The sequence below is a fragment of the Antedon bifida genome, chromosome 9 (genome assembly GCF_963402885.1).
Source record: "Antedon bifida chromosome 9, ecAntBifi1.1, whole genome shotgun sequence".
In the NCBI taxonomy this organism is placed as follows: Eukaryota; Metazoa; Echinodermata; class Crinoidea; order Comatulida; family Antedonidae; genus Antedon; species Antedon bifida.
Genome location: NC_136234.1, coordinates 16217653 through 16244910, shown reverse-complemented (window position 1 = coordinate 16244910; position 27258 = coordinate 16217653). Strand labels below are relative to the sequence as shown.

The following is a 27258-nucleotide window of genomic DNA, read 5'->3' as shown; positions in this document are numbered from 1 at the left end:
TTATACATAGTAATTTTTCACACATATTTATAAGTATCTATACTATGGGTGTTAGTACATGGTGCAATATATAATAAATATTATTACATTATTAGGCTAGATTTATTAGATACATATTAGATGAGATTAATATATACATAGGTTTCTCCATGAAAACTCGTGTGACCGGGGTTCTTTATATAGAAATTAGAGATGGTTAAAAGCCAATTAGTCTATCTCTGTTGACTGATACAATAGTACAACACAATTATTAGAAAAATATTAGTACGGAAAGTTTTATACATAGTAAATTTTGCATACATATTTATAAGTATCTATGGGTGTTAGTACATGGTGTAATATAAGGCAATATATAATAAATATTAGTATAACATTATTAGAGTTACTAGATAACATTTGATGAGATTATATATGCACAGGTTTTCCCATGAAAACTCCGTGTGACCGGGTTTTTTTATATACAGATTAGAGATAGTTAAAAGTCAATTAATTAAATATCAGCTCAGGTATTTTCTATAGATATACATTTTTTTGTATTATTGTAGCTATGGCTAATTAAAAAGGATCGAAAGATTCCGTAAAAATCATATCGGAAAAATATTGACGCTCGGTCGATTCAGTCATCATTTTCAATCTTTAATTTTGTATGTTTTGTGTGTTAATATAATATATACATGGAGAAATAAGTTATCTCTCCATGATATATGCCAGACTTTTCAACAAGGGCGCCTATTATAATATGTTACCATAGAATTGCATGATATCAAACAATTGACTTTGTTATTTATAATAAAACCCTGAAGAAATAAACATAACTAAATCAATTAGAAATTGTACCGGGCGGTACCGTTGTATTGCGTAAAATGATTGAATAAGCGCCTTAATCAATTAAACACCACAGTCGAATAATTTGGAGAAAAAGTGTGACGTCACGTTTCCTGGCTACCGACTGCGCTGGGGACAAACAAAGTTTGGTCGGCCATCTTGTCCTATTCTGGCGCATTGAATTAACACCGCTTTTTCGTACATCCCGATAAATTTCGTTTTTACTTAATTTTAAATAAGCGTTCTTGCAAGTGTTTGTGTGTGTGAGAGGGTATAGAAATAATGTTTTAATTGTCCGTTTGAAATACATTTATTATAACAAATCTGAAGTTATTTTTTGTTAACATGTAGGAACTTCCTGACATGACTTTAACGAAACCCCATATTAATAATAAATCACAGTAGGCCTACTATTGGAACTAGCCTCACGCCACAATTGAAGATAAGCGCACACACTTAAAAATGTCCGCCTCAACGGGCGCTTGTTCAATCATTTATGCTATACACGATAAGTTAATATTATAGTGGGCTGCGTTTGTTAATATTTAAGCTATGGTTCTAACTAGCATGCAACGCAAGTAATTTGACCAATCACAATGACGGATCATTGAATTGTGGCCTGTGATTCGTTAAATTACTTGCGTTCTACGTAGCCTCCACCAATAAGTGAAATTAAAACTAAGTTTTAAAAATGGTGCATTGGGGTCCCGTATATGATTTTAACAGTTTTTTTTATGTGGACTTTGTAGCTCACATTATTAAGATAGGGCTTATTAATGATCATTGAGATAACAAATTGCATAACGTCATTGTTAAAAATAGACGATGGGTTATTTTATTTCAGTGGAAGCAAATCATGCCACGTTGAATGAAAAGATAACAGCCGCTTAAACCTTTCACTCAAGTAGGCCTGGAAAACCAGGTGTATTATTATATTTAATATCTAATATTTGCATCACGTTTATTAATATCATGCGTTGAATAAATGTTAATGAACCATAACAGACTATAACTAAAAGTAATGGAATGAAAATTCTATAAAACTAAAAATAATTTCTATGAAACAAAATATATAATTGTTTGTTAATATATACAATAATCAGAAACTTTATAGAACATGCTTTAAATATCAACTGTGAAAACGTTAAAAATCGTAATTAGTATTTTTAGAGTATTATAATATGTGTTCACACTTACACGCACAAAGTGACTTAATCCATTTTCATTTCGTTGCAGAGTTATTTTCTGTTGGCTATATGTTAACTCTGAAAGTAGCTATACATATTATATACAAGGGTCAGGTAAATCTACAACAATCTTGATATACATCGTATTACCCTTACGGTACGTGTCTGTAGACTCCAGCGTGTCTAGAGCTACAAACTGTGGACAACCCGATGCGATGTTCATGTCTTTAACGGGGCGTTGAAAACTGCTACTTTGTGGGTTCGGTCGAAATGCATCGACTAGGTGACGTCTTTCTGGCGATTGGTCCAAAAGTAGCATAGTTACCTTTCAAGAAAAAAAGATTGAATTAATTTTGAGACATTTTAACAATTCCTAAACCGATTTCTTCAAGTTTGATAGTGTAGACAGAGCTTAAGGAGTATAAATTCATCTTCCACGGTGTGGATGAAGTCGATCATCCACGGTGTGGATGAAGTGCAACGATTTAATCACGTCTTACCTTCTGTTTGAACGGCCATGGTAGAAGAGCATCATAATCCCCTTTCATAACCACGAAGAACAGTGACATGTGAGTTCCTTTGCCGATTCCGTCGCCGTTCAAATAGACACGGGCGCACATTTTATACCCGTACCTACTTGTGTAAAACGGCTGACTGTAGAGCGAATGATTTGGTTTTAACTTAGCGTCTCTAATTCGTCTGTCGATGTCGTTTATCTTCCACAGCAATACGCCATCGTGACTGGCACATTCGGTTAGTTGGATACGTATGTCTTGTTCGGCTAGGCGGGCTGCGTGGATAGTGACTTCTTTATTCATTTGAGAAAGTCGACTATGAATGTTATCTGAGGAAGGAACGTATTTAATTAAACTTACAAATTGTTTATTTTGTATTGTATCTTACGGTATATAATTGAGTTTAAATATGATATGAAAGGGTTCCAAAAAGTTTGATTTTCAACACGTAGTATACACTTTTACATACAGCTGAGTGTAATAGTACATTTCAGAGATGACGATAAAGCATAGAAAACGGCTGCTTGATACGCAACGCAAGGACGTACTCAACGCGAGTTGACCAATAACCAATGACAAGCGGCAGTTCGAATACGTCCATGCGTTGCGTTATAGTTGGAACAGTGAGCCAATCTCAACATTAGATACGATATTTCTTTCATTGTTAGTATCCGGATGTACTAAATACTATGGCATGGCAAATTTCCAAAAATAAGAATAATACAATAATAATATTATAATAAATAACGTTTAAAAGAATCGCACCCCGTTGTTCCATACAATGACGTTTCCCTGATTAGCATAATAACTTTCGACAAATCGACGTGCGATAAAGGCAATTACGTTACTAGTGTGGTATTTAGTTCCGGGTACTAATTGCAGGGGGTATATAGGGGAAAATACGGAAACACATTGTTTGCAACCATAACCATTTATGTCAGGGTTATTCAGGAAGAAGAAGTAGTGATCATAATTATTATTATGTACATACGCACTGTTTTTTCCAAAAGGAAATAAAGCCAAGTGTTGAGAATCTCTACCAGAGAAAAATAGATGTTTGTAGTTGCATAGCAAAGGAAACGCCAAAATATTCTCAACACAACATTACTTTATTTTGTTTTTGGAAACACGCTGCAGTATACAGCAAACCTTACTTTACTCCATGCAAATCTAATATGCCTTTTACTATAATTATTGTAGACAAATTGAAAATGACTTACGGAGCTGGAGGCCTTTATTTCCCTCTAAACCTGGAGCTGTTCCATTGTAATTTTCGATTTCCCTCATTTTATCTCGTAGCGTACGAACGTTTTCTTGCAACGGACCAATCAGTAGCCTTATGTCATTGAGGTCATCGATCGCTGGTAGCGATTTAAACTTCTCATCGATTCTGTTAACTTTTTCTAAGTGGCTTGATAACGAACTCTTCAAGAGAAAAATAGATATACGATAAATGTTGGGCTTACAATAGAACCCTATTATATAAGGGGATACCTTTGGAACCCAACAATTAGGGGTGCCTCTTGAATAGGGTTTGGCTGTAGTATATTAAAACATGCCGCTCGTTTGTTTCAGCGGAGAGTATATTATCCTAAATAGGAGTGTCCCCTGATGGTGGGTTTTATATACTGTATTGGAAATAGAAATAGTATGGTTGACCTTCGACGAACGATTTCTATTTTCGTATAAGAATAAAGGGAAAATAGTCTAATCTAGAATAAAAAATGTTATCAGATATTTCAATTGGTTAAAATTAGACGATTCTAAGAGAATTGTCCCCAGTTACGTTATGTTACGTTAATTGTGTCCGGCACTTGAAGTGTAAGTGGTTCTTGATGGTATTTCAAATGCTCTTTAGGGTTTTTAAGTCTTGGCTATCCTGTCTTATTTTCCGATACAAGTAGTTTATCACGTCATATTGCGGACAATTCTTTAGACATGTTGTCAGCCTCAATCCGCAATCCTAACATAAACGTATTATTTCATTATCAGGGACTTTTATCTTGTTGGAGAATGCTAACATAAAAAAAGTTTATGTTTAAAAAAAAGTGGAATGAACTGCAAGAAAAGTAGTTCAACCATTATTGATTTATTGAAACAGGAAACGTAATATTTAGTAAAATTGCATTCTGTGTGAATTGATTTTGGCTGGTTTTAGTTTTGTTATTATGTGTTGGCGCCTGTTTCGCAACCGATAGATTTCCAAACCAGTAAAATTGGGAAAAAATCGGTTTGAGCCAAACAGTACCAGCTGAAATACCGTTTACGTGTTAAATATTAACCATTTCTGTCGGTTGGTTGTATTTATAGCGTAATGATATGTTTTTATCGTTTTAGAATTCTAGAAATTTCCAACCACTTACCGCAGCACGTAAATACCTAGAAATTATCCGTTTTCAAACATGAATATTAATTAATCACAGTTTAGTCAGAAATAGGCCCATTTCTATATGGAATTTCTATTTATCATTTCTGGGAAATTTGTAGTAGAGAAATCCTATTCTGGAGGCAAAGTAATTTGACCAATCACAAAAGAATATATCGAAAATGGCGGCTTGATTGGCCAATGCGTGCGTTCATTCATTCTGGTGAAATGCAATGTAGAGTACTTACCTCAAGTGTCTGCATACTCGCTGCATTTCCTTCACATTTCTGAGTTAGTACTTGTACATTTTTAGCCATTTCTTCTTGTTTTGCTTGTAAAACACTATTCTGATTCTCTAGGTCTGCGATGTACCTCTGTGATTCTGCATCTTTCAAACGCAAATGGATCGTTTCCACCATCACCATTTCCAAATGCTTTGACGTTGAATCGTGTATGTGCTTTTCCATGTCATAATTAAAACCCTTTACAATAAATATTGTTGAAATATATTTATCAAAACTTTCATAATACTCCATCATTTATAAATTATATTATAAATTTAAGTAAAAGCTTTCAGGTTTTAGACATAGTTTTGTCATATAACAGACTTTGGTTGTAAGCTTCACATTCAAACTCGCACCCTCGTTTTCAAGTGGCCCCCCAAGTTTTCAAAGTCGCCCCCAAGTTTTTAAAGTCGCCCCAAGTTTTCAAAGTCCGCCCTAAGTCTTCACCACCACGAACAGGTTTTAATGTTCTTACTATTCTGAGAAACTAATTATGGCAGACCACTAATAATAATAGTCCCATTCTTAATCACCACAGATGTTATGATTGTGCAGACTTCGGTTCTGAATCATTCTATACATCAAATGACCAATATTTTAGGTTTACAAATTAGTTTCATTCAATTTGGTTTGAAGATGAATGTCAAATATTATACATTACCTTAAACTTACAGCCACTATCAGCGAATTTACAATTTCTCAATACCATTTCACAATCATTTAGTATATGCTCTTCCATCTATAAAACATAATTGAAGCTGATTAGACATATTTAGATGGTTTTTATGGTTAGACCAGCAACTTACTAGACATTTACATGGTTATTTATTCATACACATTTATTCAGATATTAACAATAATAACTGCACTACAAGCAAAAGCCTGTCTCATGAGGGCCCCTACAATGTATTAAACCCATTTAATATACCAAAAAATCTGCCCACTAATATACTATAAATTAATTAACTCATAAACGGTGAAGATGAGAAAATCTATGAGAATGAAAACAAAAAAGCCCCAGCCGAACCCATCCTATTGTTATAGCATTGTTGCTTTAATTGTAGACATAGGGCTCAACATATGAACATTATCTGCATAATTCATCAATCATTGTGGGAAAGGTACGATTGTTGATATAAAGTTTGCGGTACACCACGTGTATTAGTTCTAAACTAACTCACTCCTGAGGACGATCAAAGCATATTGATCGAAACGTCGAGAAACTCAACAGTTCTTTTCAGAACTAATAGGCCTACACGTGGTGTACCGCAAACTTTATATCAACATTCGCCATGCAAACCTTCAACCAATAAAGGTACGATTTATATCGCATCCATCCGTAAAGGAACAATGTGTTTATTTTATGTAACAGTTCAAAATGTTGTTAATGTTAATTAGAGTGGGTGAACAGGAACCTATCCGTTTCCGATTTGTAAACGAACGTCAATTGTTTTAATGACGTGAGCACTCTCATTGACAAGTTTACAATGTCATTACGTCATTTGATGAACGTCACAACACAAATACTATTACGGTATTTCACGCCCGAGATAATTTTGTCAATGAAAGATCTATTTACTAACATCATTCGATCTCATTATAAATAATAGCAATAATAAATCTATTGAATACCACACAAAACATATGTTGAATACAAAATCACCTGATAGTATAAATGGAGAAGGTAAATGTTGAAGTTTGCGTTTTTCAAAAAGATGGAATATACTATATAGTATTTGTGGCGGAAAACCAAAAAGAAGAAACGTTTACCTTTGATTGGGATATTTTCTTTCCGCAGTTGTTAGGACATTGTATTGGTAAAAATGTACAAGTTAATTTATGTTCCTGTAAAAAAGGGTTATCTATTATTATTACTCATGATCTACGTTTTGTCACAACTGTGGTAACCTTGCCTTTTCTGTGTTTCTCATTAATATTTTAACAATTTAATCTATAGGAGCTGTTCAATGTAAAACCTGATCAATATTCTGCATATAGATGCAGTGTAAAAACCCCACCACAATAACCTCGACCGGATTGTACTCTGTAAATAGCAATGCAAATTAGCCTAATAATCTTTAATAAATATTGAGTTATTTTAATTGATAATTAAAGGTAGGGATCTACCTACCTAACCGCTACCCGCAGGTAGGTATTATGAGTCAGGGACCGGGTATGACACTTTTATTGTGGTCCACGGACTGACTTATCAAAGATGCAACTTTATTTTATTTTATGTGAACCATATTTAATGAGGGTGATCTATCCAGCAATTGCTGATCATTTGGGACCCTCAGAACAGATAAAATACAAAAATAACAGTAAAGTTTAAGAAAAACAAAATCCTATAAATAAAATAAATTAAATGAGAATTAAAAATCTGAATAAGAAAATTTGGAATATAGTAAATAACTGATATGTTAAATTAAGCAAAAATAATAAATATAGCCTATATACTTTGATCTAATATTTACAATATAAAGTCTAGAAAGGGATTACATATAGTTTGTAAGTAATGCTAAATAACTAAAATTAAACACTTTAGTACTTTAAAAACGGGCATCGTGGTCGGTCGGCGATATCTGTAGGCCTACATAGTTACGTACCTTGATTTTTAGTATGGGAAACCGTTGTTGACAATGTTCACACTGCGCAAGTCGAAACGCACAGTCTATCATGATGTGTTTCTGAACGTCCTTACGTCGCAACGACGTCACACATCCACTAGATGCGTTAGGACATTGGACGATGGAAAAGTCACAGATATCTATATGTGCATCATGGTCTTTGAGAGGGAACTCCGCTTGGCATCCCTCTAAATTGTTAGGACAGTAAACAATTCGTTTGTCGAGCTGTTTCTTGACTCTATAGTCTGGGACCATCTCCATAGATTCCATTGTTTCGCTACAAGAAGGGCAGGTGAATACATCTCCTGGCTTGTGGTTTCTATTTGATGATGAAAATAGGAAGAAATAATAAAATCATTGAAAAGTACAAGAGTGGTGGCCGAAATGAGTGTTTGTGGTTGAGTGCCATGAATTTAAACGTTTCAAATGTGATTGGTTGAAAGTTAAAATATCAAGTATAGTCTTTGAGTAGATTACATTTTCAGTTTTAAACATTTGGATTTTGTAACTAACTAACAATAATTTACAAACAAACTTACGGAGGAAACCATCAATGACGGTCCTGTATAGGAAGCTAGTGTTAAATGACGACTAGGATATCGAAGTGTTACTTTATTAGGGCACGGAAGATGTTTTAATTAGGCCAACATCCGCGGTGTAGTGTACCACACAAGTACACTTTACTACACAATGTTCCGTTCAGCTTAGATGACGTCCACATAATAATCAATATTGTTGAAATAAATAGATAAAATACACATTGGGCCGGCCGCGTGTACGTTCAATTTGAGTATTGTGTACTTACTCCAAATATCTTTTAATACATGATGCACAGTATCTACAGCCACATGAAGATTGTGTTGGTAAACGGAGAGGTAACTTGCATAGATTACATTGCAAATCATCATTAACATTCTCCTTAAATTGTAATGTATGTCCTTTCTTTTGTAAATCATGTCTTGTGAGGTTGTATGACGAAGTTGTTGAAATTGATGATAGATCATTTGTCCTTAGAAATGAACCCATTGATTTGTTCTACAACAAAGAAAGAAACCCATTATAAACACGTTATCCATTTGACGTACATTTCTAATCAAACATTTTCGCATAAAAAAAAGTGGGCTCACAGTGAAAGTCGTGTTTGTATGTTTGTTGTGGGGACAACGAACGTCATGCACTCGTCCATGCGTAACAATAGTTACTAATCTAGTAACCATGATATTCACGTAACGTGATTGTTTAAAATAATAGAGAGTTTCTATCTATCTCAGTCTCAGGATAGAAACTCGGAGTGGGTTTATCCAGAAATATCTAGAATTCTAGTCTTTGCCATTACAACACTGATTACTGTGCTTATCCTATATTATATCGTGTTATCATTGAACTTTGCTTTTTGTAGGCTTAGCGGTCCGATCCGGTATGAAGAAATGCCAACGTATACGAAATTGCATAATAGGGCATATGGTCTTAAAATGTTTGGTTTATACATATTGAATCACCATGGAGAATCAATATAGATAAAATACAATTATGTCCAATCCTTACCCAACGCTTTGACAGTTGAGATGAATTACTAGAATCCGATCTCAGTAAATAAACTTTTTTGTACAGTAGGCCTACTTCGCTTCTAAAACATAAACAAAACGAAAATTATTCTAGACCTCATGTGATAAATGTTATTAAACATTTAGCGTATATATGAGCCTTATGCGTGGCCTATGTTGACAACTACACTATTGGAAATACCGGTAGGCCTATGGTCTAGGCCCTAAATATTCTCTGTAGCCTTATAGTTGTTTTAATTGTCTAAAAATACTGTTTGATCAACAGTATTGTATGCTGGCCTACTACTAACAGGCTACTACCCTCTGAAAGCTGTATAGCAGCCATATATCTCCTATAAAACATTGTGAATACAACTTACCTTAAAAACAATAATTTAAAAAAACAGCTTTATAGGCCTACTGTATTTGAATATGCCGCGACCGTTTGTAACTGAATATACAGTATAACTCTGTGTTTGTACCTATACACGTGCACCTGTCCTACCTGGTAATTTGGTTTAATATAAGCTAGAAGTTAGAATAATGCTAGTCATAGCATAGCATAGTCATACATGGGGAATTCCCTGAGTGGAGAAAATAGATGCGTGACGCTCTGCCTGACTGCTGATTGGACAATAATTAATGATTGTATGAGTCACGTCACACATTTTATTGTATACACTTAACCGGCACTAACAGCTACGTGGTTCAATAAATTTTTCTTGAATATTCCACCCTATTATACTATACATTTTTTTTAAATCGTTGTTATATATTATTCAGAATCCAACGGTTAATTTATATATTTATTTGAGATACTTTATCTTTGGAATGGCGACAGTCACAATTTATGGTGTGGCCAAAACTAAAGTTATTAAACTTACATTATATTTCGCAGTCAAAAGTAAAAGATCTTAACAAGGCAAAACATCATTATTTAAAAATCTAAACACGTTTTTTATAATCTACATAATTTCCCTGATGCTTGAGAGTAATAATGGCGTTTCCCCACTGAAATTATACTATAAAAAAGTCCCCTGATGCTTATTATATTTCAGCACTTGAATCGGAGGCCACATCTTCATATTATTATCCTCTAAATATTTATTTTTATTTAAACATGTTTTTAATAAATTCCTTGACATTGTTATGCCTACTGAATCAATTTACGTTGAATAAATTTCATTTATGAAACAAAACAATACGTAATAAAATTATTAATTTATTAATCAATCATCATATTATACATTTTAATTAGTAACAGCTGGCTTTAATCGACATTCAACGTCAGTATCCTCCTTTATAATGTTTGCTACTAAATTATTTTCCGTTAACAACTGGCATTAACAAAGTAGTTATCATTCATGTACCTGGGTGGTGTAATTGTATGTACCTGTGCTGATGTCTAAATTTTGTTTTGAACTTGTTTAGACCTATACTGTATCTACACGTCGCGCGCTAAAGAAACACCTATTTTATATGCTTTCATAGGGTACTGGCTCACCACTTTTTAGAGATGTTGACATCATCCCGTCACTTTTATGTTTATATATATATTTCCTTTTGCCAATGTTCTGCATTATGCTACAGTATAATAGATATATATTTTTATATTTTTGTCTGTGCCTCTGAGAATTCGAATTAATAAATAATCGTATTCATATGTGACTAAGCATAGGCCTGATCATGATAAAGGTCTTCTATTTTGAATGCTCACAAGAGGTTATGGTGCCATCCATACATGGTTTACTTATTGTTTATAATTCAATCTACGGGCTTAAAAAAATCAGTTATACAAATGAGAAAATTTCGAATAAAAACTTATCCAGGTGGCCATGTCAAAAAAGGTCTCACTGATATATGCGGGCGCGCGCTTATGTTCAAATCCAATTGTTAAACAAAAAAAAATGGCACTTACTTGTTCTTGATTGTTCAATCCTTTTTGGAATTTCCAATCGTAAAATTTAACAACAACGGTCTTTATGCAAATTTGATATATTATGGCCAATTTGGTGGAATAATGATCCAGGGAAGAGAGATTGATTTATAAATCTCTCTCCCTATCGTTGACCACCACCACCAACAGAAAAATCCTATGCTTTAGGCCTACACATAAAAAGGGGCATGGGCTATATGTATGGTAATAATATTATTTTATTTGTTAATACTTGCCAACAGTTGGTGGCCTGTGGTTGGTTTTAAATGAAATAGTGATATGATAAACCATTACATTTTATTTAGTACACATTTTTACACAATAACGGTAAGAAAATTCCAGAAAAAAAGTTTGTTTCAACATGTTTAAAATTACCTAAAACTCTTGAGATTGAGTCATTTTTAATTGATTTTGTTTTGAGGGCGCTAGTAGAGTTTTATTCTATCTCTCTGCAAAAACAACTGCACGCTTCATTGCACCCACCACGCGACACGTGAATGTTTCTTATATCTTCAATCGAGTGCATGTTGTTTGTGTGTTTGTGGTGCTGCTGATAATACTCATTGTTTCTTCTTTTGCAAGGTAAAGTGAAATGACAAACATGTTATCTAGGCATAAATATATATATTTAAAAGATGCATTTTGTTGTTTTACATCTGGGCTCAGGTTATGCAGGTGTTGGTGAACGTACGCCGTATGCATACTGTTTGTATTAAAGAGGTGACGTTTCGGGCAAGATGTGCAAGGACGACGAGACGGAGAGCAGAAACTTGCCTGTATAACTACTAGTTTAGGGGCTAGGCCTACTACACTGTACATCCTTATCACAGAGGGCGGTCTTCAGTATTTTATATTAAAAATATGTATAAAACTACTACTAAATGAATTAAATATCACAATAACATTAAATATTATGTATTTTTATATAAAACCCTACTGGGCGAAGATTAGCATGACCCGAATGGAATGGAATACGGTAGCCGAACACCAATTACAGTAGACCTGAAACGGCTCAGGTGCGTGGTTGCTAGCCAATGGTTTGGAATAGGCTTATTGAAGTAGTCATTTTAAAACTGAATAATTTTCAATAAAAACAAACTAAAATTTCAAAAGATCACTAAATAATTGTTTTTATTAATCTATTTATTCTTCAACTACAGTTTAAGTTTAAAAAAATCATACATAATTTGATAGAAATGCAGATCTATACAGTTTATCAACATAGGAGCATTGAACGCATTTTTTGGTTGGCTAGCAAGTTGTAGTTAAAGAATAAATTTAGCGCCATCTATCGTTGTGACTTCACACCGCAGAACTCTATACAAATGTATGTTCTGTTCGCGATAACACTCGTGGCTAGGTTTCATTGATTTAAAGCCAGGACCCTCTCGGCGATAGGCTTTGCATCGAGTATAGCTAAAATCCCCACTAAAATTCTGCGATAAATCATGACATTTTAGGACAGGCCAGGGACTCAAACTATTAATTTCACCTTGTCATTTCTCACACTTGTGCTACCAAGTCCTTTGAAACATACCCCATAAATGCTGCACCTCCCCGTATTTTGCCACATGTGTGCTACCAGGCCACAATAATATACCCGTAAATACAGCACCTCCCTGCATGAAAATATTACTATTAACATTTTTAGAATATTTTGCCGTAAGCCAAACGAAATATGTTAATTTTGCAGATTATTTCTTAATTTGCCCACCAGAACTTTTGGAGGTAGACTGTGGAATTCAGTGACCTTTTACATGATCAATATTGATATACAGGTTTGATTTAAGTGTAATTAAACCACAATCACTCCAATTTATTAATTAGCATTTCAGGTTTCACAATACTGTACAGTACATAGCAATTATAATGATATTAATATATGGAAATTTGTGTAACATAAGCTATTATTACAGTATAACCATTCCACTATATGATTTATTATTGTTGAGCTTAGTGTTAAACAGGATCGACTACTATTACTCTCAACATATTGTAGATATATGGAGTCTAGAGATGACGATGATGTATGAATAATAGATAAGAAGTGCGTGCGTCAGACTTGAATTAATGTACTTAGTACAAATCCCACTATTCCTAAAGGCTGATAATTTTAAATGGGTTTTGTATGAGAATTCCAATGCAGTAAAGCATACATTTTGCAGTGCATTAAAGGTAAAAACAACTAAAGTCATCAAATTATTTATTTAACTTTTAAGTAAAGCTCTGTCTACACTATCAAACTAGTGTGATGTGCCAAAATATGGTAGTGGTACGCCCAAATATGGTAGTGGTACGCCCAAATATGGTAGTTATATGACATCATCATTTCTATATATGGGCACATTTTTTTTTCACATAAAGTTTTATACAGTAGTGTAGACAGAGCTTTACTCATGATTTGATAAAATCAACATCAAAATGTGTATGTATTATCTGTTACAAAAATGAATGTGTTAATATATTGATCGTATTTTTGTTATAATTAACCATGAAGAATCGTACTTCCAAAATTATTTAACACCTAGTCATATTATGTCCTATTAAGATTAATTATAATTGAATTATGGATTAATATGCAGTCAAATAGTATTCGAGAAATCTTTTCTATTTTTTGTGTTGTATTCTTTGACTACATTTTTGTCTATTCTAAAATTAAATTTAGAATAACATTGAATTGACTTACTATTTTTAAATTGTATTAAAAGCTACTAAACCATTAAAAACTAATGCTAAAAATAAATAAAAAATTAAAAAAAATTGAGGGAATGCAAGATTAAGAATGACCATAACCGAGGATCGAACTATGGCTTCATATGCTTGATATACAGATGCCATTCCATTAGACCACTAGTGATTTCTGCAATTCTCCTTTTTATCGTGGTATTAATCAAACTTGTATTATTGTACTTATTTGATTTCCCATACAGCTTTATCATCTGTATCACAATTTGACTTTGTGAATGACTTTGAGAATGCCCTATATTTTGTTGTTATTCTAAATATTGCATCATCAATTTCCGAAGCATTGATTGGTTGATAAATGAGGTGTGTGGGAGGTGTGTCTTTAAATCAAACACTCAAGCCAAGTATAATGATATGCAAATTATTCTCTTTCTGAAGAGTTAAATATGTCTAGTGAACTCTGTTCTGAAAGGGCATTTTGTGTATGTTGAGTACAGTTAGTGCTACAGTGAGTATTGCTTGATAGATTTTATTTTAAAATGATAGATATTATGTTTTAAAAATGGTTTAAATATACTGTAACTGGGAATATTTGATTGATATTGCAATGTGTGTGTTAAGGTTAACATAAAACAGCTGTTGCAGCATATTGACTGGTATGCAATTAGTATTAGAAGTAGAAAGAAATGTTTATGTGTAGGATTCTTTGACCCCTGTCAATGTATACTAATGTTGCGTTCCTGGACCGGTCATGGATTGCTCCAGGACTGGTCAAGTTTAATTGTTTGGGTCAGATCAGATCCAGTGTGTTTACACTCAAAGGTTTTGCCAATTCTACTTCATTTTCCATTGGTCACGGTTCACTGAGTTTAGGCCCGCCCAACCCATTTAGAACACCTTGCGATGTGGTCAAAATCTGATACCAATTTATTTATTGAATTGTCTTTTGGGTTTTCTTCCAATTTTGTTTTAAAAGTTTGATTAACCAGGGAATTTTCATCTGACCAACAATACAATTCCCTTTTTTGTTGTACCGTGTGCTATCGTATAATAACTATAGTCTAGCTAAACTGTATTTCAACTTCATATTGGTAAAAAGATAAATATTTTGACTCGCATAGTATTTTCATACATATAATACTACTTGAGCTTTTCCTTACAAACCTAAACATCAACTGATTGACTAACATAAAAAAGACTATAGTAAACACAGATTTGGGGCAAGTCTATAATAAATACTGTCTTAGAATTTGTTTTGGTAATTTGCAAAGTTGTGAGGTATATGCAATACTAGTAGAATAGTTAGACACAATGTGTTGATAGATAGGGCCCAATAGTTCTTTTAAAACTTTAATAACTCCACCCAAAATGTTGCGAGATATATGCAATACTAGTAGAATAGTTAGACACAATGTGTTGATAGGGCCCAATAGTTCTTTTGAAACTTCACTTTGATAACTCCACTCAAAATGTGAACAATTTAAAGGCTTGTAATCTAATCTCTATAAACGTGATATGATTTTGATTAAAATTTTCAGTAAAGAAAGTATAGTTAATATAGTTAGTATAGTTTCAGATGATTTTGTTGTAATCACAATGAGTTGGCATTTTAAACAAGGACTTCAAGCCAAAACAAATGATAGTATTGTTTATGTTTAATATGCTGACCTGGATTACTATAGTTAGTAGAGCACCTTGACCTGTGGATATTTTAAATTAACAATATCCTTTTGTATATAATTAATAACAGTGGCCTAGATATATACACTTTTGTCCACAATGACAATAACAAACATCAAAGCCTGTTTCTGTTTGGTCAAGAAGGAATAAAACTCATTTGCTGTGTGAATTCAAAATATGAGTAAAACTCTGTCTACACTATCAAACTTTATGTGACAAAAAATGTGATGTGCCCATATGGACATGATGATGTCAAATCACTACCATATTTGGGAACATTTTGTTGTCAAACTCATTTGATAGTGTAGACAGAGCTTTAGATGACATTCCAAAAAATGTGTGGGTGGGGAGGTGGCAATGGGAATGAATTAATTCAGTACAATTTTTAATTAATTTTAACAGTCGTTTTTAACCCAAATGATGTATTTGAATGTACAGTATCGCACATACTGATAACTTAAGCAAGATACAAGCAGAATTTTGGTAATATATTCATTATTTACTTTAAAAGTTCAGAATTCATCAAAGCTGATTGTGAAACCTTAAACCATCTGCTGCAAACGCATTGATTCATAATTGGATTTTAAGAGGCATACGTTCCCAAATGCACGTACCGAATCGTCTATTGGATATCGTATGAATTCATTTACATTAATCTTCGATTATTTTGCTAAGAGCATTAATAACCAGATTTATGGTTTTTAGTATTTTCTTCTGGTAATTATTGATAAATTGAAGGTAGATCAATTATAATGATGATTGTTTTTTAATCTTTCTAAATATCTTTTTAACAATAACACAAACATACTGTTTCTGATGTTTTTCTCGATTTTGACATTTTGAAGAGATTGAGGTTATACTACTATGTTACATAATAATTTTCTTGGTTATGCATTCATATGATAATGTATACTTCATCATACACAAAGCCGTGTGTTGTTATGCTTATGATTATGCAGGGGTAGTAGGAAGGTGGGATTATCTTGCATTAAAGATGTTTTGTCATCCTGAAAAAATAATTATTTTTTTGTTGAATATGCCATTTTAATGTCACATAATAGTTATCCACTTTGACCAAAAATTAGATCGAAAACAAATTTATTTACCTGAACAAAAAGTGTAATTTAGTCAAATTGGCTGTCAGCCAATGGATTGTTGAATTTACCCATTTATTTTGTCTTTTTTTAAAAGGGAAAACATTATTTTTTCTACGAAAGTGATTAGCTTTATAAAACTACAAAATAACCTATTCAAAGTCTGATTTAATTAATCTTCATTTTTCATGTTTTTGAGGGACGATACATCTTTAAAATTCAATAAAAATGTGCCTCTATGGATTCAGAACATTTATTATGAACCTTAAATTGTACTATATAAGGTGGGAGGGGTTTGGTGGGGGGGGGGGGGGGGAGGGAGGGTGGTGAGATTGAGATGAGATTTACTGTAGATAAAATGATATGGATATTTATACAATATTTGATTTAATATTCATCACTCTTTTGTCTAATTATTTTATGAACAGGTACCCTCTTTTTATAAAACTATTTAGACCCACGGTGAAATCATCGGTATGTCCATATCTTCATTACAATACGAGAATTTGACAATAACGTTTCCCAATATTTCTTTCAGTGTTAATGCATCATGCAGAGATTGCCATTAGGCATAAAATCGTTGGTCAATAGACTACACAGGCCTGCTCTACCATGCGCATCTCAAGTCCGCTTCACACACACGGATAAATACTCAACGCTGAGTGCAGAGCACAATGTTGAGTCTAAGCCAATTGAAAAGGTTTTAGTTGCAAACAGAGGTAAGATGCCAAAGATGAAATTAAAATATAGGTATCTGATTTATTTGCATGAATATACTGTAATCATCTATATAATTTATTTTCTATATACAGTAACTGTCATTAACCATGAACTTAGTATAGTACAATCTCTATTAAGAGGACAAAAAAATGAATTGGCCGTAGATTTAAAACATCCCCTTTTTACGAGAAAGTGTAGTCTTAATAGGGGTTCCCCCACCCCAGATTAAAGGTGTCCCCACTCCTGAATAAAGGTGTATCACAGGTGGGTTTCTACATTATATCTATTGCTATCTCTGATAATTTGCATATTCTCATACATGTGTTTGTATACAGGTGAGATAGCTATCCGTGTGTTCAGAGCATGCACAGAGCTAGGCATCCGAACAGTGGCAGTATACTCTGAGCAGGACAAACAGCATATGCACAGAGGCAAGGCTGATGAAGCATACTTAATAGGTCATGGGTTACCACCTGTACAGGCGTACCTTGCTATACCGGAAATCATTCGTATATGCCAAGTAAGAGACACTAACATTTGTTTTTTTGTTTTACCCATGAATGTAAATGGGTACTGAAATAGAGCTTTCACCTTAATAGAGTTCTTACTTGAATAGGGGCTGGCCCATTGTTCAATTCATAGGGGCTGGTCCATTGTTAAATTCATAGGGGCTGGCCTATTGTTCTTTTAATATGGGCTGGCCCCTTGTTCGTTTCACTAGAAAGTGTACCCTTCGATGTCCCAAATGAAGCATCCTACTGTATTTTCAACAGAAACAGAAATGTATGTAACATCTTTTTGCCATGCTATTTTTAGGAAAATGGAGTGGATGCTGTGCACCCTGGATACGGATTCCTATCGGAGAGGGCAGACTTTGCCCAGGCTTGCCTTGATGCTGGAATTAAGTTTATTGGACCGTCACCTAAAGTGGTACATCAGATGGGAGATAAAGTGGAAGCCAGGGCTATTGCTATAGCTGCAGGTATGTTGGTGCAAGGCAGCCTAACAACAGGATGCTAATCTCTGGAGATCAAAGGGTTTATCTGTGGCTTCGACACCCCTTAACAGACACTGCGCACTGTGGAGAATATATACATAGTACAGTATTGTTGGTATTTGTCGCAGCCAGACATAAGATCAAAGGACTTACCTTAGCAACCATGCTCAGTGTCCTGTTGTTAGATTGCTTTGGTTGCTGTAACATTATGTTAATACAGTTGCTTAATTAGTGTAGTACAGTATGTATTTCCAATTCTGTTACTACAGTGTTTTGTATTGGAATCAATGCATACCCATACTTTTTTATTGAGGTTGCATAATAATTTTTCTGAATCCAGATAACAAATACTTGTACATTGTTTCATTACAGGTGTGCCAGTTGTTGCTGGAACTGATGGCCCAGTTTCATCCTTACAGGAGGCTAAGGCTTTCTGCGAAGAACATGGAATGCCTATAATATTTAAGGCAGCTTACGGAGGTGGTGGGCGTGGCATGAGAGTTGTTAAATCGGTGTCTGTAAGTAGATACAAAATGCGCAAAATCTGAAAGAATGGGAAAAATTCTGAAAGAATGGGAAAAAATATTGTTTAAAAACATAGTTACATGAGTACTATATAGTTTTTTTTTTTTTTTTAACTACCATATTTAATGAGGGTGATCCATCCAGCAATTTCTGATCATTAGGAACCCTCAGAGGTTCACAAGACAAACATATACACAAGATGCTCTACATAAACAACGTCTTATTACAAGTCTTTGGGAGTGGAGTTGTAATTTTGTCCTTAGAAAAAATTCTGACATGTGACGGGACTTGAACCCAGGACCCTTGGAGTGGTAGCCAAGCATCATAACCACCAAGCCACAACTCCACTCCACTCTCTTAACATTGCTAAGAGAACAGTTAAAGATATAAATAATAAAGTCAACATCACAAATCAACTGTTTTATAAAATACACACTAATATCTCACAATCGCCAAACTTGATGTGTTTTTTTTCTACTTTCGCAGGAATTAGAAGAAAATTTCAACCGAGCGACATCAGAAGCAAAAGCAGCATTTGGGGATGGTTCACTCTTTATTGAGAGGTTTATAGAACGGCCAAGGCACATAGAAGTACAAATCTTAGGTATTGTTCACATTAGTGTATTTTATTCAGATGTTTGGAACTACTACTTTAGACTGTAGAACCTCTCCTTTGGGACACCCCTATTAAGCGAACACCTTCCTTTTAAATGAGTATAATGCGATATTATGTTTTTTTTTTCATTTATTTTGTCTCCATAAAAATATAAAACGTGGACAAAGAACAAAAAAAAACAACACACATAACCAGGCAGAGACGTAATTCTTAAAAAGAGATCTTAATCACTATCTAGTAGGTCTCCTATTGAGACGAAGCCCTATTCATGAGATACCCCTATTATACTTTGTTAGGCCCAAAGTTGTCCTCTGATATGGGTGCTACTTAATCATTTAAGGGGATAGTGTTGGTAACATCGTCCATCTCTATGAACGGGACTGCTCTGTCCAACGCAGACATCAGAAGGTTGTTGAAATCGCACCTGCCCCAGAGTTAGATGTGGCACTACGTGACCGCATGACCTCCGATGCAATAAAGCTTGCCCAGCATGTTGGCTATGAAAATGCAGGCACAGTGGAGTTTCTGGTTGACGAGCATGGTAAACATTACTTCATAGAAGTTAATGCTAGGCTACAAGTGGAACATACTGTCACTGAGGAGGTTACAGGGTAAAGTATATCTTTAGCAACCATTTTTGCGAGTAAAATAAAAGCTGGTGTTGCCAGCCTTGCCCTGAAACCAAATTTTGGAACTACCATGATTACTTCTAGAATTGTTATATGTTATAATTCGATTTGGTTTGAAAATATAAAATATAAGGTTTAGATATAATAATAAATAAAATATAAATAATAATATTATGTTAAGATAACTTAATTGACCATTTTGTGAACAGACGAATGAACGATGTTAGTGGTGGCATTCGACACAAAGAGACCACAAATTGTTGTACAGTATGTGACTTATCCAATTGGCTTTGAAACAGTTATATAAGCGCCAGATGAAAATGAATCCATTATGGTACAAATCTTCTCTTGTTTTCCAGTCAAATGTCTTTATTACGATTGGTTTATCTCTTTAGAATTGACCTTGTGCAGTCTCAGATCCACGTGGCAGAAGGTCGCTCTTTGCCAGATCTTGGCATCACTCAAGAGAATATGTTAGTTCGTGGAAGTGCTATTCAATGCAGAATCACAACAGAGGATCCAGCAAAGGGGTTCCAGCCAGACACAGGCAGACTAGAGGTAAAGTAATTCATCCATAGATCTTGAAGTCCTGTATCAATTTTTCCATGCATTAGAATTATTATTGTAATTCCTTTTAATCCTTTTTGTTCTCTCACCTCTGCAGGTTTATCGAAGTGGTGAAGGTATGGGCATCAGGATTGATAGTGCATCAGCCTTCGCTGGTGCCATAGTATCGCCACATTATGACTCCTTACTTGTGAAGATTATTGCTCATGCACAAGATCATCAATCTGCCTCTGATAAGATGCAGAGGGCGCTTTCAGAGTTTAGAATCCGAGGAGTAAAGGTAACCAGTAATCTTTCTTCTTTCAAAATTTCTTGTGTTAAGATTCCAATTCAAATAACACGTTTGAATTTCTTTATCTGTTTTTGAAAAACTAAATTAATCTACTTTGTCCTGTAGACTAACATTCCATTTCTGAAGAATGTCTTGACTCATAAAAAGTTCCGCTCCGGTCTCGTAGACACGCACTTCATAGATGACAACCCTGATCTTCTACATGACATCTTTCCAAGTCAGAATCGGGCTCAGAAGCTCTTGCATTACTTCGGTCACTTAAAGGTCAACGGACCGTCAACTCCATTAGCTACAGATCTTTTGCCCGCAGATGTAACACCACCAATTCCAGAAGTACCGTTCGGTAATTAAATAGCATCCTACCAATCTATGTTATCCATTAAGTAGAATAGTCAAAAGAGGTGGATGCTCTTATCTGTACAATTTACCATACATAAATTTGTTTCACCAATATAACTGGGAAAGGTTTGGTTAAGACTTCTACATTATTGATACCATGACACTGTAAGAATTTTTGTCATTTCTCCAATTGTCTTGAAAGCTTTGGTAACACTTATCTTTCTTGCAGACAAACCAGCTCCTGCAGGGTTCCGTGACATCCTTCTAAAGGAGGGTCCAGAAGCCTTTGCCAAGGCTGTACGGCAACACAAAGGATTACTCCTTATGGACACAACATTCCGAGATGCTCATCAGTCCTTATTGGCAACCAGAGTGCGAACACATGATCTTCTCAATATCTCTCCATTTGTGTCGCAAAATTTTAATAACTTATTTAGTGTTGAAAACTGGGGAGGTAGGTTGTTTATTTACAGATACTATATTATTTATTATGAAACTTAAACAACATTTATTAAAAGGGAGATTGCCATTTATGGGTTTCAGGCGGATCACCTATTGTTATTGTAATTTAAAGTCTTTGGAAAAAATGTAACCCAATCACAATATAATTGTTTTGGAATATGTATCGCTATTCAGGAGCTACGTTTGATGTTGCCATGCGCTTTCTACATGAGTGCCCATGGGAAAGACTACAATCCATGCGGAGCCAAATACCAAACATTCCATTCCAGATGTTACTACGTGGTGCTAATGCTGTTGGTTACACAAGTTATCCAGATAATGTTGTATTTAAGTAAGTTTGTTACTGTTCATCCATATTGTAGGGTGGGACATCACTAGTTCTCAAGATAAAGTGCAGAATTTCAATTTTGTTTAAATTAAAAATGAATGAATTTAATGTTTTGTTTAGATTTTGTGAATTAGCTCATAAGAACGGCATGGACATTTTCCGTGTCTTTGATTGTCTCAACTACGTGCCGAACATGAAGCTGGGCATGGAAGCCGCTGGCCAGTCTGGGGGCGTTGTTCAAGCGGCAATATCGTACAGTGGTGATGTGTCTGACCCAATGAAGTCAAAGTACACTTTAGATTATTATATGGACCTGGCCACTGAACTTGTAGCCATGGGAACACACATTCTGTGTATCAAAGTAAGAATCTGCCACTCAAAAGCCTATAATTAAGACTTTCTTAATACTAATTTTTGAAGATATATTGTTCCCCTACAAAATTTTTTTTTTTTCAAATTATTTTTTGTTTAATATGCCATTTTAATGTCATGTAATTTAATCATGTTATTCACTTTTGCCAAAAACTGGATCAAAAAAAAAATTAATTACCTGAAAAAATGTAATTTAAAGCAAAAAATACTATTGTCATATTTTAATCTATGTTTTATAGGATATGGCTGGCTTACTGAAGCCGAAATCGGCCACGTTGTTAGTAAAGTCATTGAGAGACAAATTTCCAGACATGCCTATTCACATTCACACTCACGATACTGCTGGCGCTGGTGTAGCGGCCATGTTGGCTTCAGCCCAGGCTGGTGCTGACGTCGTTGATGTAGCCGTTGATTCCATGTCTGGCTTGACATCTCAGCCTAGTATGGGAGCTGTTGTGTCAGCTCTTGAGAACACCGAACTTGATACAAGTAAGTTGAATTCCATTAAACATTTTTTAAACCAAAAAAAAACAAAAAACATTATTTTACTGACAAAGCAAGTTCACAAATAATTTATGTTTTGATATTATAGTCTGCCAATTCACTGTATGTTATAAAGTGATTAATTTTATCTATTGGTTACGTTTTCAGAAATCCCATTGGATAAAGTGTTTGATTATAGTTCATACTGGGAGGTTACGAGGCAGTTATACGCGCCCTTTGAATGTTGTACAACACTCAAGAGCGGCAATGCGGATATTTACAAGAACGAGATTCCAGGAGGCCAGTACACAAATCTTCAGTTCCAAGCGTTTAGTCTAGGCCTTGGAAGTCAGTTCACAGAAGTCAAAAAGGCTTACGTGGAGGCAAATCAGTTGTTGGGAGATCTTATCAAGGTATGTGTTTTTTAGGATGAGCATTTAGTGAATGCTTCTCAGTCTTCAGTCCACATACTCAACAGTCTTAAAAACTATATAAAGGCTCATAAAATGCAACTCATGTACTAGTCTATCTACTTGCTCTATTCTGGAGAATGTTTAATGGTTGTATATCAACAGGACACTGAGCTTGCCTTGCCAAGAGAGGAACTCGTAACAGTCCTTCGATCTAGGTCTGGCTGCGACAAATACCAACAGTACTGTACCATGTACATATTCTGCGCAGCGCACAGTGTATGTTAAGAGGCGTGGAACTGTTGATGTCGCAGCCACGGATAAACCCTTTGATCTTCGAAGCTCAGCATCCTGTTGTTATCTTATACTTTACAATATATTTCATGTTGTGTCTCCTAATGTGACCTTTTTTTTCTCTAGGTGACCCCATCATCTAAGGTAGTTGGTGACCTTGCCCAGTTCATGGTACAAAATAAACTGAGTGGTGCAGATGTAGAAACGAAAGCGGAAGAACTCTCATTGCCCAAGTCTGTGGTGGAATTCCTACAAGGGTACCTAGGCCAACCATATGGAGGCTTCCCAGAGCCACTAAGAACAAAGGTTAGGAAACATACTGTAACAACGCACTGTATTTTGTTAATAATATATACTAATATTTACACTAAAGGATAAACTTATGTGTTTTTTTTTTTACTTAAACAGGTAGTTTCAGAGCAGGGTTACAGTAGTTGGTACATTAGATAAATAATGAATTATTACAAAAATAGTTTCTGTTATAGATTAAATAGAGCTTTAACATTATCATGCAAAGATTAAATGATGAATTTATGTTTTTTTGTGAATTATACAGCTAGTTACAGAGTAGGGTATACAGTAGATTTTAGATCAATAATTCATACAGTAATGATTTCTTTATAGATTAAATAGAGCTTTAAAAAAATTATGCAAAAATTTAAAAATGATAAATGATTTTCAGGTCATAAAAGATATGCCTAGAATTGATGGCAGACCTGGAGAAACAATGCAACCAGAAGATCTCGATAGTCTAAAGGAAAAATTAATCGAGAAACATGGCTCTCGAGTACGAGAAGAAGATGTGATTAGTGCTGCCCTCTATCCAAAGGTTCATGAAGATTACATGAACTTCCACAAAGAATTTGGACCTGTGAATTGTCTCTCAACAAGATTGTTTCTAACGGGGCCAGATGTTGCCGAGGAATTTGAGGTAAGTCATAGATTTAAACAAAAATTTGAGTTGAGTTACACAATTTAAAGCTCTGTCCACATTATAAAACTTATGTGACAAAAAAATGTGATGTGATGTCATTCATGGTAGCACTGCACTGTGGCAGCCATGGGTCTGTAGAGGGCTTAATTTAAATTTCTTAAATTTAAGAATGAATATTATACAAATATTAGCACATGAACTTGGGAATTCTTTTGTATTACTATTAGTGATTATTTTTATTTAATTGTTTTTTCTAAAATGTGTATAGGTTGAGATTGAAAGAGGAAAGACTCTTCATGTGAAATTCTTAGCCCTTGGTGAGTTGAACAAAGCTACTGGGGAAAGAGAAGTATTCTTTGAGTTGAATGGACAACTTAGGTCAGTGATGATTAAGGACAAACAGGCTTTAAAGGTAGGTGTCTTTATAACTATCATTACACCCTGAAATAAGCCTGATAAACTTCATTAAAAAAAGATCAATAAACATTTAACCACTTCAGTGGTATTTACTTAAGATAGATTTTTAAATTGTTTGGTGTGCTTTATTTAGCCTAAAGCTCTGTCTTGTTATATATTGCACCCTTCATGTTGTTTGTATTGTACTGCACCAATGGGCGACAGGTAAAGAGCTTTGCTCTTATGGTTATTCACACCAGTTATATAGCTTTTAGGAATTTGAAATGGTAAAATAAATTGATACTTGAAACTAGTCTGACAAAAAAAATTGTGATGTGCCCAAATATGATAGTAATATGACATCATCATGTTCATATATGGGCACATTACATTTTTCACATTTATAATGGAGGGTTGAGATTCACTCTTTTTGTTTTTATAGGAGATGCATGTACACCCTAAAGTACAACCTGGTGTGAAAGGATCAGTCGGAGCACCGATGCCAGGCGAGGTCATTGACATCCGAGTGAAGGTTGGGGACAAAGTCGAAAAGGGTAAACCGCTCGTCGTTCTCAGTGCAATGAAAATGGAGATGGTTATAAACGCACCGGTGTCAGGAAAGATTAAAGGAATATCCGTCACCACAGGATACCAGGTCCAGGGAGAAGACCTGCTAGTTGATATAGAAGAATAAATAAATGCAATAAAAATTTAACAAAAGTACAAAATTATATTAACGGTTTGTTTAAAAACCAACTATATTTTCTTGGGTTTTTTCTTTGCATTTTGTAAAACATTTTGATAAAATATTTTTATTTAAACTATTTATTTTGCAAACACAACTTCCAACATATTATGTCTTTTGCCAATACCAATTCATGTAATGGTTGGTTCATCGCATATCATTATTTTTTCTTTATGTTTTTTAATACTGTAAAACTTCAGGTATGGTAGTATTACAGAGAATGTGTGTTAATTAGAATGTTAAACTGGTTGTGTGTGGCATCTTGGTGTTTTTAAATGAAAACTAGCCAGAGAGAAATTGTATATAAAGTAACTATAGTACTACATAATAAGTAACAAATAAGTGTAGATACTCTATTATTGAATAGAGCAAAAATAGACAGTAACTATGCTAGTGTAGATGTTTTTCGCGGTGAAAAAAAAGGAAGACGCTGTATATCATTAGTATTATAAAATGATATTTTTTATGTTATGTTATCTACACATATAATTTTCTATTTCTATATTTTCATTTATTCTTTCAACTCACTATAATATTTCGATAGAGCTATAATTGTCATCTCCGTATGGTTTTCGAGAAAAAATTGTGAACTTACTATTTCTGATGACCTAAGCACTGGCCGACTCTAGTTCCAGACAACCAACACTGCGATATGCATAGGGCTTAAAGCAAAGTTCCCTATTGTGCTGTATACTATACTATTTATAAAATGGATAGTTAAGTTATTTTTATTTATTTAATTTTTTATTATTTGTATTCCATGTCTAAAACAGATCAAATCAATTCTTTCAACGCTATTTCATTTTATCCATTCCATCATTTAGTTGGTGTCTTGATTTTACAAGTTTTGTTAAAGTGAAGGGATTTTGTGTGGACCACCCCAAAGATAAGAGAAATGCTTTTTAAATATCAAAATTATAGTAATATATATAACATTGCGTGTAGTATTCGTGAATAGAGATGTTATAATATCAAATTAACTTCCCTCCACCTACAGTGTATATTATTAGATGCACCGTCTAGTACTTCAGAAGTCATGAGAAACCCATGTTTGTTTATGTATTATTTCCACAGCAGGCCTACATCTCAGAAAGTAAAAGTATAACTGCCATTATGAAAATACTTTGCTTTAATCATGAAATAATAATTTATTTACTACGTAAATTTATTTTTCTTGAATCAAGTTGATAGTAGCATTTGTCTGACATATATTTCTGTGTGTATTGAATACCATAGTCTGTCGAAACATGGAATGTCTTCGTAATTTATTTTTAAGATGAACTAATAATTGAAATAGTAATAATAGTTTATAGACTTCGGTTGTGAATATACGATGTTTTTCACTCAAATAGTAGGCCTATACGTCTTTTTTTCTAAATGCATTGTACATAATTATACCACTTGATT

At 34.2% G+C, this 27258-nt stretch overlaps 2 protein-coding genes across 3 annotated transcripts; one reads left to right on the top strand and one right to left on the bottom strand.

The window, feature by feature from the left end:
* Window positions 1–681: 681 nt before the first annotated feature.
* LOC144852669 (TNF receptor-associated factor 3-like) lies at window positions 682–9453 on the bottom strand. The gene is made up of 9 exons (XM_078710608.1): window positions 9349–9453; window positions 8609–8838; window positions 7783–8122; window positions 6947–7021; window positions 5838–5915; window positions 5141–5374; window positions 3748–3952; window positions 2513–2856; window positions 682–2337 (listed from the first exon to the last, which is right to left on the bottom strand). The coding sequence occupies exons 2-9, from the start codon at window positions 8827–8829 to the stop codon at window positions 2110–2112; spliced, it is 1725 nt and encodes a 574-aa protein (XP_078566734.1). The 5' UTR covers window positions 8830–8838; window positions 9349–9453; the 3' UTR covers window positions 682–2109.
* A 2336-nt stretch (window positions 9454–11789) lies between these two features.
* On the top strand, window positions 11790–26771 carry LOC144852659 (pyruvate carboxylase, mitochondrial-like). 2 transcript variants are annotated; one of them, XM_078710588.1, is made up of 19 exons: window positions 11790–11865; window positions 17281–17461; window positions 17798–17982; window positions 18279–18444; window positions 18832–18977; window positions 19471–19588; window positions 19941–20211; window positions 20625–20787; window positions 20894–21076; window positions 21194–21431; window positions 21657–21881; window positions 22064–22220; window positions 22338–22578; window positions 22829–23078; window positions 23241–23485; window positions 23903–24082; window positions 24459–24707; window positions 24979–25122; window positions 25549–26771. In XM_078710588.1, exons 2-19 carry the CDS (start codon window positions 17293–17295, stop codon window positions 25798–25800), a joined length of 3582 nt encoding a protein of 1193 aa, XP_078566714.1. In that variant the 5' UTR covers window positions 11790–11865; window positions 17281–17292; the 3' UTR covers window positions 25801–26771. The 2 variants fall into 2 exon arrangements, with proteins under 2 accessions (XP_078566714.1, XP_078566713.1); XM_078710587.1 differs by lacking the exon at window positions 11790–11865 and adding an exon at window positions 14368–14476.
* Window positions 26772–27258: the final 487 nt, after the last annotated feature.